This window comes from Taurulus bubalis (genome assembly GCF_910589615.1).
Source record: "Taurulus bubalis genome assembly, chromosome: 8".
Lineage (NCBI taxonomy): Eukaryota > Metazoa > Chordata > Actinopteri > Perciformes > Cottidae > Taurulus > Taurulus bubalis.
The window spans coordinates 4,176,777-4,193,087 of NC_136596.1; the positions used below are offsets into that span (position 1 = coordinate 4,176,777).

General features: G+C 41.6%; 4 protein-coding genes across 4 annotated transcripts; 2 read left to right on the forward strand and 2 right to left on the reverse strand.

Annotated features, from left to right (window-relative positions):
- The first annotated feature begins 106 nt into the window (after window positions 1-106).
- Window positions 107-2,227, forward strand: dynll1 (dynein, light chain, LC8-type 1). The gene is made up of 3 exons (XM_079222463.1): window positions 107-209; window positions 1,024-1,162; window positions 1,849-2,227. The coding sequence occupies exons 2-3, from the start codon at window positions 1,031-1,033 to the stop codon at window positions 1,984-1,986; spliced, it is 270 nt and encodes an 89-aa protein (XP_079078589.1). The 5' UTR covers window positions 107-209; window positions 1,024-1,030; the 3' UTR covers window positions 1,987-2,227.
- A 602-nt stretch (window positions 2,228-2,829) lies between these two features.
- On the reverse strand, window positions 2,830-5,362 carry rpl6 (ribosomal protein L6). Its single transcript, XM_079222462.1, has 6 exons — window positions 5,195-5,362; window positions 5,001-5,099; window positions 4,694-4,837; window positions 3,424-3,472; window positions 3,124-3,308; window positions 2,830-3,011 (listed from the first exon to the last, which is right to left on the reverse strand). Exons 1-6 carry the CDS (start codon window positions 5,339-5,341, stop codon window positions 2,859-2,861), a joined length of 777 nt encoding a protein of 258 aa, XP_079078588.1. The 5' UTR covers window positions 5,342-5,362; the 3' UTR covers window positions 2,830-2,858.
- A 2,524-nt stretch (window positions 5,363-7,886) lies between these two features.
- acaa2 (acetyl-CoA acyltransferase 2) lies at window positions 7,887-13,972 on the reverse strand. Its single transcript, XM_079222598.1, has 10 exons — window positions 13,878-13,972; window positions 12,280-12,446; window positions 12,006-12,134; window positions 11,778-11,894; window positions 11,501-11,648; window positions 11,229-11,404; window positions 9,655-9,784; window positions 9,452-9,522; window positions 8,739-8,893; window positions 7,887-8,192 (listed from the first exon to the last, which is right to left on the reverse strand). The coding sequence occupies exons 1-10, from the start codon at window positions 13,891-13,893 to the stop codon at window positions 8,111-8,113; spliced, it is 1,191 nt and encodes a 396-aa protein (XP_079078724.1). The 5' UTR covers window positions 13,894-13,972; the 3' UTR covers window positions 7,887-8,110.
- A 321-nt stretch (window positions 13,973-14,293) lies between these two features.
- Window positions 14,294-16,255, forward strand: mrpl40 (mitochondrial ribosomal protein L40). Its single transcript, XM_079221707.1, has 5 exons — window positions 14,294-14,443; window positions 14,567-14,650; window positions 15,223-15,378; window positions 15,612-15,693; window positions 15,812-16,255. The coding sequence occupies exons 1-5, from the start codon at window positions 14,382-14,384 to the stop codon at window positions 16,037-16,039; spliced, it is 612 nt and encodes a 203-aa protein (XP_079077833.1). The 5' UTR covers window positions 14,294-14,381; the 3' UTR covers window positions 16,040-16,255.
- Window positions 16,256-16,311: the final 56 nt, after the last annotated feature.

A 16,311-nucleotide genomic window follows, 5' to 3' on the forward strand; every position in this document is an offset into this window, starting at 1 on the left:
AAATGCGGGCAGAAACACCAGAAAGATGGACCCGCATTGACCAATCACAGCGCCCGGTGCAATAATACCGACCAATGGGAACGCGTCGGAGCAGCAGTCTCTCACCCCTACACACCCACACTACTTTTGTGTCAACCACTTCGCGGGAGTTGCCACAACCGGAGCTGTCGTCTATTACAAACTAAACAAACACTATAAACGGGAGACGAGTAAGTACATTTAATCATTATGTCACGTAGAAAGTTGTACGGTGGTGAATTTATTCAGTTTGAAGTATTGTTAAACTGGTATCCTTCGCGCTTACCGTCAGACGGTGTGTCTCCTTTCCTTCCTCCTGCGGGATGAATGAGCGGCTAACTAGTAATCGAGCTTTTTAACGTGCGCGAATCAACAGCTAGTTATCAGCTAATCATCGCTGAATGTGTATGTGGCGACGTGTTGCTCGCAAACCCCACACCCGCCATGATACCTTAATTCAGACAAACGTTTTTTTTATATCGTGAAATCATTTTCACGGCAAACGTGACGTTATAAGTAAGAAGATGTTTGTTTTGGTGTGCGGCACGTTGGAGCGAAGCTGATGCTCTGATCGCTGCTTTTCCAGCGTCAGGCACTTGGAAAATGTTCTTTTCCTTTTTTTTTTTTTTTTGGTTGGCAGCTCGATGTGTGACAGGATTCTTGGTGAAAAGCTGTCGGCTAAAAACTGAGACGATAATCTCAAATGTCTCGCGTATCCATAGAAACTACGCAGAGCGCGCATCCACTGAGCCTCTGATGGAAGTTGTTATGCAACATTGTAGCAATGATGTCGGTTATTATGTAACGATAACCTCGTCACCGATTAACCGCTGTTTGGGCTTTAACTTAACTGGGTGACGAGCACCATAACTGTTTCGTTTTAGTCAATCGACGATGATGAGGACTGATCATGAGGACTGAGGGGGGTGGGCAGAGTCTATTGCATTTCGCGTGTGCGCGCGCCCGTGAAGATGATACATCCTCCGCTGTGTTTTGGTTTCCCAGGGCAACCATGTCTGAAAGAAAGGCAGTGATCAAAAATGCCGACATGTCGGAGGACATGCAGCAGGACGCAGTGGAGTGCGCCACGCAGGCCCTGGAGAAGTACAACATCGAGAAGGACATCGCTGCATATATCAAGAAGGTACAAAGTGCTGCTGACGCATCTCCATAACAATCTACTATATCTTTTTTTTTATATATATAAAATTGGCATCAACAGGTGATTTGAGGCTAACCAACCATCGTGGTGCATAATTGATTATAAACACCCGGCCTGGTATTTGTAATAGTTTCCCTTTAACTGACTGACTGGGACAACAAGCTCTGACATGTTGAAAAAAGAATTGCCAATATGATAATTGAAAGGAAAAAAGATAATCAAATGTTATCTAACAAAACGCATAATAAATAGTTTCACTGAAGTGTAATTTAAAATGCAGCATTTTAGAACTAAGTCCCAGACATGGCCCAATACATCATCCAGCTCAAGTTAGGGGTATATAGTCAAAATATGTATTTCTACTTGGCAACATCATTGCTGAGTGATAGTAAAGTGTTTTGGGTTTGCTCAATGGTGATATAGTATTTAGTCTTAACTTGGAAGAGTATAGTATACTGGTACTTTCTTCTAGCTACAATTTAATATTCACAGAAAAGTGTTTCACTTGTTGAGATGTAGCATTTAAATCATAAATAGGAAATGAGGTTCATCCATTTTTTTTTTTCCACCATGCTATGTACATTACACAATGTATTCTTTTCTTCACACCTCCAGCAAGTCGGTCCATACATGTTTGATGAACACAAGTGGTTTTTTTCTTGCCACAGGAGTTCGACAAGAAATACAACCCAACCTGGCATTGCATCGTTGGGAGGAACTTTGGCAGCTACGTGACTCACGAGACCAAGCATTTCATTTACTTCTACTTGGGTCAGGTGGCCATTCTGCTGTTCAAGTCTGGCTGAGGGGACGCACTCCCTCCACACCGGCTGACTACGTACTGACTGATTCGACAAAGGCACTTATCATTCCTTGGCAAAGGGGCCGCTGCCTTTTTCTGTGCTGCTTTCTACTTTGTTCTGTTTTTGAGGATAAAAAAAACAAATGTGGCCATGATAAAGAGATGAAACACTTGTATTTATTTTTGTGTTGTTACATTGGAGATGTCATTTTTTTAATTAAAGCGTAGCTGTTAAGCTTTCTGGGTCCAATGGCTAGTGTGATCATTTCATTGCTTCATGATTCATTAATTGAACCAGGACACATCTACCATGACCAGATTAGTCATGTTTGATTAGATATATTGCAGTGTACATTAAGTTTCTCAGCAAGCGTCACAGGTATGCTATTTCTTGGCAAATATTTTAAAAGTGCGCATTTAGTTCTGCCTATATAAAATATATGCAGTTCACGTAACATGCACTTGGATTAAGTCATTTTGCATATTATCCAGGGTAGAGTCTACTACATATTTGATTATTGTATGGAAAGGTATGTAGGGTATAAATTCTGGCACATCCAGTGTATAATAACACTGTTACAGTCAACCAGTTCAATAATTTGTCATGCGGCAGCTCCGGAGAGCTTTTTCAGAAAAACAACAGTCGAGACCAACTTCAGAATCTCAGTTTCATCTGCACGACACCATAAAACCGGGTAATGGCACTAGTCACACTAAAAACAAGTTTAATGAAACACTTTATATAATAAGTCGTATTCCATGTTGCAGAGATGGTTGCCATTTAAAGGTTAGGAAACATTTGAGCAGTTTACACGCACAGCATTATTGCACAAACGAGACAGCGGTATTACGGTGGTGGTACTCTTTATTACACATTTAGAAAACCAACTTGTGTGGGAAGACTCCATTAGACAGGCAGAAGGAAGAGCGCAGGTACCCTTTGAGTTGAGGTACTTTCTTGATGAGGGGCAGGAGCTGAGCGTCAACAGCCTTCTGGTCCTCTTTCCTCTGCTCTGTCAGCTGGTACTTCTGTAGATGGAGACAAGGAGAAGAAAACCAGTGAGTCAGGTGGCATCAGTAGCATTAAAAGGGTATCAATAGCATTAAAATGGTATTTAAGAGAATATCCAAGTTAGGTCACCTCCTTCTCTGTATCAAAGATCTCCCCCTCCTGGTGACGGGGTCTCCTCAGCTTCTTCTTCTTGAAGTAGGCATCGTTCAGAGTTTTGGGGACCTTCATGCCAGAGATGTCGATTTTTGTGTTGGTAGCAATTGAAAACTTCTGGTGAGCCCTACGCAGGGGTACTCTGTTCAAAGAAAGAGGCCCTACAAGTATGCAAAAAAAAAGGAAACCATTAGAAACGGAGCATTGTAAATGACAAACATCTTGCTGTGCATGCACGTTGAACAACAATCTAAACTGCCAAGAAGTCATCCTTACCGGTGACGAGCAGGAGACCACTTGAGAGCTGCTTCAGGAACACCACGCGCTATTGAACAAAACAAGTTATCTTTAGTTAAACACATTAATGACCTCATAAGCACGTGCGGCAATTTGACAAGACAATGTATTATCTGCAAGACAGAAAGATACATCTACTTGACACCCTTATTTCATCAGGAGTGCGCTCTGCCTGTCAGATTCACAGCTGAAACCTTATTTAGGTCAGCTATTGCTCAAAGTGTGTGGGCACACTAGCATGCCTCCATAACTGGCCCATGTAGCCTTGGAGTGTGGGAGGGAGGGACAATGTCTGTGGTACCGAGGGTGTGCGATTATAGATGTGTTGAGCACGCTTGGTAGGAAATATTTATATATTGTCATGCAGAATAAAGATGCACCATTCATTTTACTTATGGGGGGCACATTATCCTTAGCTACAGTGTCTCTTGAAATACACCATTTAGCCAATTAATGACAGTAATCTCAAAGTCCACCTTTATTACAATTAGACAGAACACTGCCAATGTCGGTTGGCAATGGTGTACAGTGACATGAATGGATTAAATTAAAGACTGCAGAGGGGGCATTTCTCTTATTAAGCCTTGTATTTTGCATTAGACTAATGTCCACATTTTACAACACAAATTGTAGTCTTTTGTCCAAAATAAAAATGTTTTGCCAGGGAAAATACACAGTTCAACCATAAATCTAACTAAGTATCGATGCTATGCTAACTAGCCGTCTATGATAATGACCATTGATGAAAAATATGTTTGAGGCGTTCCGACATTCCTAGACAATAGAAAACCATACTGTGTTGCCATGGTTTTAGAGAGCCTAACTGCAGAGTTGACTGCAAGACACACAACCAACTTCTCAGTAATCTTCACAATTTATAATGCGATATAACGACTTCATATTCTGAGCTTTAAAATGTTAGATGTCCCTTTGTTTACATATGGCACATGGATACCATATTTGCAGATCCTAATTACAAATACTTGTATAACTGACCTGATTAGTCTAGATCAGTCAAATCAATTGTTTGCATATGATAGCATAGAAAAGATAATTAAACCCCAACATTGGAGTCTAATCTTTACTTCCTCCTGTATGACACCATGGACCATATTCACCTGTTAAGCATACTCAAAGCACTAGAAGCATTGCATTACTCCTTTTAGACACTTAACATTTCCTGTGCCATTTCTGCTAATCCACAAGAACATGGAAGTCATTGTCAGGGTGAGTTAGAAGTTGTTCTCACCTTTCCACGGTGGCGACCAGTGAGCAGAATGAGGACCGTTCCTGGAGTGATGGAGCTGCGCAGCTTCCTCTTGTGCTCACTGAAGGGTTTCTTTCCGTGGCTCTTCAGCTTACGGGGAACATCCTCTGTGGGGTAGTAGCGGGGCTACAGCAGGAGCACATGAAAATACACGTTACCATTTTAAAATCTAGTACGCCATTGCTTTTATCAGCCAATGTGACAAGTTGCAATGGGATGGAATCTGACCCACAGTCCCGGAAGTTAAAATGCCTCACAATGCAAAAATTGTCAAGATTTAAAACATTACCATCTTGCGCAGTTTGACAACGCGAGTGCCTCCATTCTTGTCTCCTCCGACTGTCTTGACCACAGTTGCCTTAGGCTTCGACCTAATCTTTTTCTCCATCTGAAACAACACATCATCAATACAAGATGCAGTCAAAAAGTGAATATGTAGTCTTTTAATAATTTCTTTCATGGGTGGCACAGATCTGCCCTCACCTTGGTCTCGGTGATCTTTGACTTCCGCTTGTACATGGCCCTGCGGGCGTACATGGCGGACCGGGAGTAACGGCCGATGCCCCGGGCCAGAACCGGGTTCCGGCTCCCGTGCTTCTTCTTGGGAGCTTTCTTGTCGCCCTCTGCCATCTGAGAAAGAAGTAAAAACAGGTTAGTACACGAACTGCTGCAATATTGCATGTCAAGACCACATCAAAAAGATTTTATTTGAAATTAATCAGTATCAATAGCCATTATGATTCCAGCTTTGGTTGGATAGTGCAATGCATACTGTACATCTATGGTGATGGTAATACGTTACAGACAAGTATCTAATTATATACTATAGACATAAAAAAGTATTTGAAATGATTCAGTTTAAAAAGCCATTATGATTGCAGCTTTGGTTGGATAGTGCATTGCATACTGTAGTTCTATGGTTATTTAATAAAGCCATAATCAAAATAGCGTTGCTAACTGACATTGCATACTACATAAGTAAAGAGTAACAACATGCCTTGGTTAACGTCAGACCACTTCTTTATTAAATACAATGTTTGGTTGAGAGCTAACCCGCACAGCTATCCCCAACGCACAACACGCATGAGCTGTAACGTTCACGAGCATTTAGCGACACACAGAAGGGTCGCAAACAAGTGCACTAGTCTTCCAAAAATTACAATTTAATGTTTTAGCTGTGAGAAGATGATGTTGAATAGTTGAATAACTATGAATAGTTTGGTCAATAGCGCCGCAAACGAAAAACGACACGTTTAAGGAAGCTAGCTAGCTAGTTAGCTTAGCGTTACAGCACGAAGGCTAGCCGGCGGCCTCGGGACCGCGGACACACCAAACTGTCCATTATTACAGAAACACGGCGGACACATCTTTGAAATAACGATGGTTAACGCATCGTCTTCATACAAGGATTCGTTTCCCGACATTTGTGAACTGGTGTTTTTATTCTGTAACGCAGATGAACACAGATTTAAATCCGTCAGAAAACACGAAGGCAGGACTGTCTTACCTTTGCTACGGAAAAAAGACCGACATCCGGGGATGTGACGTATATAAGGACGCTGCACGATGACGTTTACGTAATTGCGTCGGGTTTCGAGGAAGTGCTGGTCCTTGTAGTCCTGCGTATATTTCCCCTTTATTCTTTAAATAAAATTGAAATTGTTTTCAACGAATAAAATTACAGATAATTTTCAGTTTCTTTAGTAAACACATTTATTATCCATATTATTATTTTTTGCTGATACAAACAATACAACTATTTATGCTTGCATATAGTTTATTAAATACATGAAGAAACATAAATAAAGAACAACAAACAATGTTCCTAACTTTGTTTTTTTCTTAAACAATCCTTAAATAATCAATATTTTCCCTTATTTGTTGAAATATAAAAATCAACATTGCAATTGTTTTCGACGAATAACATTACAGATGTTTTTAGTTTCTTTAGTAAACACATTTATTATCCATATATTGTTTTGTCTGCTAATACAAACAATACAACTATTTATGCTTGCATAGAGCTTCTTAAATTGACACAGAAACTAAGTTACTAACTAAGTAAAGAAACTTAAACAATCCCTAAAACAGGTTCATACAATGGAAAAAATTACAAATGACAATACCTTTACAAGAAGATGGACTCGTGTTACATTATACGTTGATGCTTGAACAACTGAGAGGGGTTGTGGTAACACAACAGAGCTGTACTGTGAGGACTAACATTAATAACCCAACTCAATCTCCTGTTATCAGTTTCTTTCCACTTATGTATTTCATTTGTTTTTACTTTAGCTATTTTACTTTTCTATAATTACAGCATATATTATTTAATTGTACTTAATTTGGTTATTAAGTCCTCTCCCTCACCCCTTTTAATCCTTCTTTTAGAGTGCATGTGTAAAAGTATATGCATGTGGGAAGGTATTGGTATGTATGTAAATGTATGGCTGATATATATGTAGACGCATATGCATATGTATATGTGTTTGTCGGTGTAGATGTGCATGCATGTAAAGGTTAGCATTTATTCTCCCTACTAGCTAAACTATTTATACTAATATGACGGTTTTGTTTATTTACTATTCATTTTATTTTACTATGTTTATTTAAATGTCAAGGACTGTTCGGTTGTGTTAAAACATACAAAATAAAAAGTTGAAAATCCTAATAAAATAGATTTGCCCAACTAAAGTCTAACACATCAATTCAAAATATATATACAATATTGTTTCTTGGAGGGGTTACTAACATTGAGTAGATGAATGTCTCATCAAATATCATTCAGTACCCCTTTCTCTATGGTGAAATATTATCAGTTTTTCTAAAACCATTTGGAGCATATATAAGAAATCAATAAAAAGAAACTACTACTAAAGATTCTGATTCATTCAAACTAAAAGCTAATCTAAAAAAATAATCAGTGGTTCATAAACTGATCATGAAAACTTCAAAAGCAGAACTTCCTTTTTTGTGACAATGTTATTTATTGGGATTCTTTGACGCAGAGATATACAACATTAGTTTTTATGCAGGAGCCATCACAGGTCAGATATGTTTCCTGGAAAAAAATGATCCCTGTTAATGGAGTGAGAGAAGATTTTAAGGCATTTTAGACGCTCCTATAACGCAACACAAACTCTATGAGTTCATAATGTGCTACACGTGTTAACGGGACCAAAGACCTCGCTCTGCGTCTCGGCCGCATACACAAACAGTCTCTTGATTTATCCTTTCTTTTTTTTTTTAAACAGACCGGCAGTAGCTGTTACGGGAGCATTTGTATCTTCATGTGTACATGGAAGTGTTTTCAAAACAATCTTCTTTTCGCCCAAGCGAGACAATGGTGAGGCAAGACATTCATCAGCAGCAACTCTTCTGGTACGGCAGCTTCTTGGATCAGCACTTCTCCAGGATGATGGCGATCCCCTGACCACCGCCGATGCAGGCGGAGCCCACAGCGTACCGGCCTCCTCGTCGCCTGTCAAAAATAAAGCTCAGAATTAAAGCAACTTCATATGCAGACATATCACCTGATATTAATAACATTGTACTTTTAACTACAACCAGGGTTCATACACATTGTGACCAATGGATTTCATGACTTTTCCACGACCAAACATTTAGTGAAATCTGGGTGTAAACAGTAAGAAGTGAGTAAATGTAGTATTTAAACTAACAATGAGAACACAAAGCATAGAGTAAACCTTAAATGACACAAATGAATGAGACAATAGTTTCATTAAAAGAATAAACATTTATATAGATGCCTGTATGTATGCCTGCTTATATGTTGAGCGTCTTTCTTTTAAAAGCATATTAATTATTTCAAACTAAATGAACGTCATGAACACATGAATATAACACATTTACATGACTTTTCCAAAACTTTTGAGATTCTTTTTTTTTTTTTTTTTTCCAAGGACTTTTCCAGACCTGGAACCATTTTAAAATTCCATGACTTTTCCAGGTGTTCCATGGCCGTAAGAACCCTGTACAACTGAAGTTACTACAAAGGCCAATTTACCTGAGCTCGTGAACCAGGTGGGCAGTGATTCGCGCTCCAGAAGCACCGAGAGGATGTCCGATGGCGATGGCGCCACCGTTGACGTTGCTTTTGGCCGGATCCAGTCCGAGGGCCTTAGCAACAGCCAGGTACTGCGGGGCGAAGGCCTCGTTCACCTGCGCAGAGCAAACAACATTAATTGTGTAATAACAACCATAAAGGTGCAGATCTGGTGCGTCTGTTGCATCGTGCGACCCATGATTTGGGAACATCAAGGCAAACTGTGTTTTTGGCCACTGGGGGTCGGCGATGCACTCAACTCTGCTACCACTTGCAGCCCCTGGGGGCCGAATAAGAGTAGTAGCGAGTGAGGAGTCAGACAATGGTGGTAATAAAAGCCGTTTTGAGAAAGTGAAACTAACCACAACCAAGTGACACAAACACAAACACACACACACACACACACACACACACACACACAACACACACAAACACACACACACACACACACACACACACACCCAGGCGGAGATAATATTATATCAGTCTCAGAGGACATTTTACTTCCACTTCTGATACTGGTACATTTCTAAAATGTGGGACTTGTAATGGAATGTTTTTTTGAGATTGCGTAGTATTGTAAAGGGTTTGAGTACTTCTCCCACCACTGATGAAATGTAAGAATCAATCTGATGCAGCAAGTCATAAAGACAAGCGTTTCACTGACAACAAACCTCCACAAGATCCATGTCGTTGAGAGTCAGGCCGGCTTTTTTAAGAGCTTCTGTGATGGCTGGAACGGGACCTAAGAGGATTCAAAGAAACCAGATATTCTCACTTTAAAATAACCAAATACCACAGCAGTTCATTTAGTCATTCAGTCCTTTTAATTCAAAAGGGATTAAATGACAATGTCCGAAACAGTGGTGTCCCTTACCGATTCCCATAATGCTCGGGTCGCAGCCTGCAACGTGATAGGCCACGATTCTGGCCAGAGGCGTGAGCTTGTGTTCACTCAGCGCATCCTCACTTGCAATCACCACGGCAGCAGCACCGTCAGAGACTCCCTGGAGGTCAAGGAGAGAGTGGTGGGTTCAGTTATAGTCAGATACTTCATGCGGGGTCAGACAGGAGCAGTAGATGCAGGATATTTATATATATTTTACATTTTACTGCAGGTCAAACTGCGGAACTCTAAAAAAGGACCTTGCAGTCCCTTACATTTTTTATTTTGAATGAAGTAAAGCAAACTGGACCCCAACATTAAGACAACACTGTTGGATTAAGGTTGTGGGCCGAGGGCCAGAGGGGCCAGTGCCCCTGAGCCTCGGGCCCTTGGTGTTTGAAATGTGAGCTTCTCACTATGGGCCCCTGTGGCTTTGATAATATAAATCGTTATATTCTGTAGATATTCTTCATTTCATTATTCTTATGTCTATGAGAGTTCAGGTTGTGCGAGGTCAGTTTAACAAATATTATCTGTGAGAAGTGTCTGTGAGAAACGTTCCGGTTGTCTGTTCCTCAAGGTTCCTCAAGGTTCCACGCTTTGCACCACAACACCCACACATGTTATCAGTATATTGACATTAGAGAAGCAGGCTGGTCGTTGCACATTCCAGTCTTGTGAGAAAAGATGAGAACACGATTCTCCTCCTCTTAGACAAGTTAGAGCCAATTCAATGTTAGATGTTCATGACGGAAAACCGTGTATTAAAGAGCCGAACTTCCGGCTGTTCGGGTGTGTTTTGGACGGTCAACCTGCGTGTTGACTGGACGACTCCCGGCTGTCACGATTGCAGCGCTTGTTACTTTGATTGTGATCAAGGAAAATAAATTCAGAGAACGAGAGAAGTCGTTTGGCTAAGTTCTTCCGGAGGCTACACCAGGCATCCAATAATTATTACGCGCAAACAGCTTCAAGGATGATGTGACCACTAAGGCCCCTAGGCACCTTGACACCTGATAATTGAGGGTCCCTGGGGGCCCTGCAGCACTTACAACGTGAGGCACCTCGGTGCTCAAAGTTTGAGCTGACCACTTGGTCCCTCAGTGCAAGCGTCGAGCTTAACATCTGCAGATTTTGTCCGGGAGCTCCAAAAAACTGTCTCGGGGCGGAAAACCTAAACTGTTACCAGGGCTGTGGGTTTATGCTCCCTGTGCCACTATCAACCCAGGGCAGACTGACATGACATCAGTGCATAGAAAGGGGAGGGGAGGGGAGGTGGGGCGTCCTCAGCGTTCATATCTATACAACAAATATGCTCACGGTTACATTGTTTACTACAAGAGCACAGCGTTCTTCATAGATCTATCTCCCATTCATGTTGCGCTCAAAGTGCACCAGATTGATGCATTTAACTTACAACGTACAAAATGTTCTTCCGGGGGAGCGTGCACTTGAACCCCCCCCCCCCCTTTGGGGTCCGAGGTCCACCCTCCAGAGTAGCAGATAACGGAGCGAGGGCCTTTAATTACTAAAGTAAGGACACGTGCCTGTAGGCGTGAACTCACCGAAGCGTTGGCAGCGGTAACAGTCCCTCCCTTCTTGAAGACGGCGGGCATTTTGGCAAACTGTTCCGGAGTGGTCTGTGGACGAGGGTGTTCATCGTGGGTCATGGACACCTTGCCCTTCCTGGCCTTCACATCAATGGGAGCAATCTCCTCTGTGAAGTGACCGGCCTCGTGCGCTGTAAATACAACAGGCACGATTCAACTATTAAGGAATGAGCTGCAAAAGCTAAGCCGATTGTGAAGATATCAAAAAGAAACGAAGCCCGTCTTACCGGCCTTCCACCTCTGTTGTGTCTGGTAGGCGTAATTGTCGACGTCTTCTCGTGTGAGCTGGTATTTCTCTGCCAGGTTTTCCGCTGTGATGCCCATCGGGATTTTGATGTGCAGGTCGGTCAGGCCCGCCCACAGGGTGTCCTCCAGCTGTCAGGGAGACAAGTTTGTTGGTATTTTTAATCTTTGCATCAAGAGCTTCTAGAGTTTGAGGAAATAAGTGTATAAGAATAAGTGTTCGGGGATTAGAGAGTAGAGAAGAACCAACAGGAAGCCAACCTTGAGATCGACTCCAAACTTTGTACCAAATCGTATGTTGCGAACGGCGTACGGCGCCTGACTCATACTCTCTGAGCCTCCGCACAGGACCACCTCGGACTCCCTGAGGCAAATCTCCTGCAAGAACACAAGATAATAGGGTCTTTTATTTATTTTTCGAGCAACAAGACAAGCATATTGTGCTTTTACTGTTTTAATTAAAGTTTTTGTTCTTGCTGGAGCGCTTACTTGAGCGCCATTGATGATGGACTGGAAGCCAGATCCACACAGTCTGTTCACGGTGAGCGCCGGCACCGGGATCGGGACGCCACACCTCAGACCCACGTGACGAGCAATGTAGGGTGCATCAGCTGAGCTCTGACATTAGAGGGAGGTGGGTGTAGATGAAGAGGAAATAAATGGTGACGACCAGACCCAAGCACACTAGTCAAGCATTTATGTGATTGCAGGAGTGATCTGTTAATTGTAGCTGTTGATCGGTTTGATTTTTTTGGGGCGGTACCTGCATGACGTTTCCCATGATGACACTGTTTATAAGTTCTGGAGCCACGCCCCCTGCTGCGAGGGCGGCTTTGGCTGCATGCTCAGCCATGTCAGTCGCACTGTGATCCTTCAGCACGCCGCCGTAGGTGCCAAACGGCGTGCGCTTAGCAGCTACAACAAATACACCTGCAGAGGAAAATCAATCAATCAATTAAACCACCCACCGCTGAGCCACAGAGCCAGGAAAGTACAGGGCGGTGCATGCTGCAGAGATGGTCGACACAGCCGGTGCATTGAGATGCAGATGATGAAGATGCAAAATGACATTCGATGGATAAAAAAAAATAAAAATAAAAATAAAAAATAAAAATTGGACTGGAGGGACAGGAGGAGTACGTAACTACGTCTGGATTTTTTTTTTGTCGATATTTTTCCAAAGTACACATCTCTTTCCTACGGAGATTTATTTCACACATAAAAAGGTGCTTCATGTTCAGGATTATGGAATTTTATCAATCTTCTTTTTTATTTTAAGCAATCGATCAATTACAACAGTGAAACTGGAACATTGTGTTTCCTTCTTTAAAAAGGAAAAAAAAGGGTTTAAATCTTCTGCAACTTGCTTCATGTGCTAATCCTCAGAAAGAGAAAACAAGTCATTAAAATGTCCTATTATTAATAATAAATACAATTATGTACTTGCATTCAATCTTGCTGCATATAACACAAGTCACTCGGTATAATAAGTATGATGTTATCTTGAAATACTGTGTGATGTCAGATATTGAACCGTTGACTAATCACATGATACATGTCAGGAGGGGTGTGTTCAGTAACTATATTTAAGTTTTATTTAAGTACTTTTATTTTACTTGAGTTTTTCCCCTTTTGCATTACATAACATTTCCACTTACCAAATGTAAGAGGGTAATATTGTACCTTTTATTTCACTACACTTATCTGAGATCTGTAGTTACTTGAAACTTACATTGAACTTTACATTAATAAGCTGTATTCAGACTGGATCTATATGCAACGACCCTGAAGTAGTCAGTATGCTGCAGATTGACCTGCCACACTGCTGCTCACGTTAAGTGACACACTATTTATAATGAAACACCGTATTAGAAATGATAATCGAATGCTTTACTAAACTTAATCCCAATTCATTTTAAATAATAAAATGCCAATAATTCTAAGTGGAATAAAAATAAATGAATAGTCACTAAAAATAGGTAACTTTGAAATAAACAGTTTTACTTCTCCTTTCCCTTCCTCCATCAGTGGAGGTAATTAAGTAAGATTATTATTATTATTCAAGTGAATAGAAAGGTAACTGTGGAGAAGCTCTCGACTGTTAATGATCTTGACACCATCTTGTCACCTTTCACCTATTTCGCAGTGAAGTTGTGACAAGAGAAGCACATGTACTGACACATGTACATGAATATATTTACGTAAAGCCAACTTTAGGAGACCATTCATGTTAGCTAGGTCACTGATAATCCTACACTGCGACACCAATAGGAGAAACGAAGCCCGAACATTAACACATTTTAAAAAGGTCCACTTGCTTTGTTTTTCCACCTCCTGCTGAACTGAAACATGTTTGTTTACCTCTGAGAAGCGCCATGATGCAGAAGTATCACACCACCACTGCCGGGATCAAACTCTTGGACTGATATCTTCTGGTGGCAGTCTGACTGCTCTGAATGAGTTCGTGGTGAATGGAAAAAGAAACCTGCGACCTTTCCTCTAAATACTCGCATACTTTTCACTCGTCTAGTAAGATTCGACACATTTCTTCTTTACATATATATTCAAACTACGACATTATTAAACCGTTAAAAAAAATTGTAACTAACTGTTATCATTTTATTGACCTAGTATTATATATGGAATACTTTTTAAATAATTAATTGCGCAAACGAAATACGCGAAAGTGCGTCACGCTCACAATTTCCCGGTCGCACTTCTGCGTATGGCTACGTCATCTTCTCGCGCCACGTCTTGTCCGCCGTTCGAGCAAACAGGCGAAAGAGCGACAGGCTAAGCGACTTGCACGTGAACGTTTTCGACCCTCGGGCATGCGCTTAAGGTGAAACGACGCACGGTGGAGACATGTCTGCGGCTTTATCGCGCGGCCTCTGCGGGGTTTTGTCCCGACAGACCGCGGCGTCGAGGTGAGTAAAGTTTGTAGTGGCGCGTGAACAGCTGACAAGGGCGCGAGCTACCTGGAGCTAACGCCGCTGAGGTTATTCAGCGGAGACGAGCTGACAGGTGTTGTGTTTTGTGTTTTTGAACAGCTTCCTGTTGGGGGGACATCTTCGTGCTGGACAGAGTCCGTGGTTCGCTCCCGTCATGACGCTGAAGACCTCTGCTTCACTGAGGTATGAACCAGTGTCCCAGTTCACTGCATGTCAATTGTTTTGTTTTTTATTTGATATATTTGATAAACTGCTCGTCAGGAGAATGCACTATTCAAACACAGTATTCATTTGTTTAAATGATCCTGCTGCTAATTAAGTAACCGCCTTAAAGTGACAAAATATCTTTGTTATTTTTTGCACTCTCCTTGTAATTGTCAAGTCATGAAATGGTTTATTTTGTTTCTCAATGAATGCTCAAAACTGGCCGTGTCCATATGTGTCCAGAACCAAAAGGGATGTGCTCATATTGCCCAAGTGTGTCATTTATGGTGATATCAAAATGGATAAAAGCAAAACCAGAGGATGACACTGTTATTGTTGCTTCTCAATGACCCAAACCGCTGATGATCAAAATGATTTTCAATTTACGATCAAGTCTAAACTAAAAAACTCTATTTGATGTGCCTAAAAAAATCCCAGACATAATCGCGTATCGTGTCGCAGTATCAATACATTTCCTAGATTTACTTAAACTGAATACATCTATCTTGTGGTTTCAAATACTCACAGAACTGTGCTTTGTGTTTTTTAAGAGCGGAGCCCAAGAAGAAGAAGAAAGTGGACCCAAGGCGGGAACACATGTTGAAGGAGAGGATGAGAAAGAAACTGAAGAAGATGGAGAAGGTCGCGCCCGAGTTCATCCCCCTGGATGACCTCATCACTCCGACCAAATGCTTGGATGTAACGAGGTTATTATACCGCAACTGTTGTTGAACAAGACCATAGAAAGATCCCCTTTGGCTGTTCCGAAAAGTACATTAACTACACTTAATTCAACATTTTATGGACACGTTTGCCTTTTTTTATGCATCACTTGTCGTATTTTTTTTAATTTGACTTACTGTACCTTTTTGTTCTTCTTTCTATTTAGTGCTCACTGACTTTAACGTGCAATAAACTGGTGTTTCTTACTCTTATAAAGGGAACGCTCTGCATCGAGGCTGTCATTTGGAGAAAGCGAGGGTCGCGCCCTGCTGCTGAAGGAGTGGTGTCGATACAAGCAGGTCAACACTTAATTTATAACGCTGCCATCGCTGAAGCTTTCATAAAAAGCCTTGCGTCTGACCTCTCGCTCACTTAGTGGGCCTTATTTGATGTGCTCTCCCGTCTTTGCTCTTGCAGGAGCAGCACATGGCTGAAGTGCAGGCGGTTGAGCTCGCTCTCGAAGCGCAGAGGGAGGCGTTGGAGGAACTGAAGTTGGAGTCTGAGGAGCTGTACCGGGCGGCGCTGAAGCCAGACCCCCTCCTGTTTCCCTTCACTCACGAAGGGCCTGCCTACACGCCGCCGAAGAGCAAGTACGAAGCTCCTGATGGGAAATACAACGACATCACTAAAGTGTACACGCAGTGATGGACAGGTGGAGGGCTGTGTGTGCAGCCGGTGTGTATTTAATGTCCTTGTTTGTACACGATAAGCCAACATGTGAAGGACACTCTGCAAACGTTTTGTTGTTTCCCTGCTTTCTTGAATTGTACCGTTCATGGAAATTATGCACCGTTTTCTTTTTCAACCACATTCAAGTCTGTGTATAAAACATAATGGAAGAAATGGAAAATAAAATGAAAGACTTTTTTTAATTTATCAAATTTGTTTGATAAAACCATAATCAATTACAAAGGGGA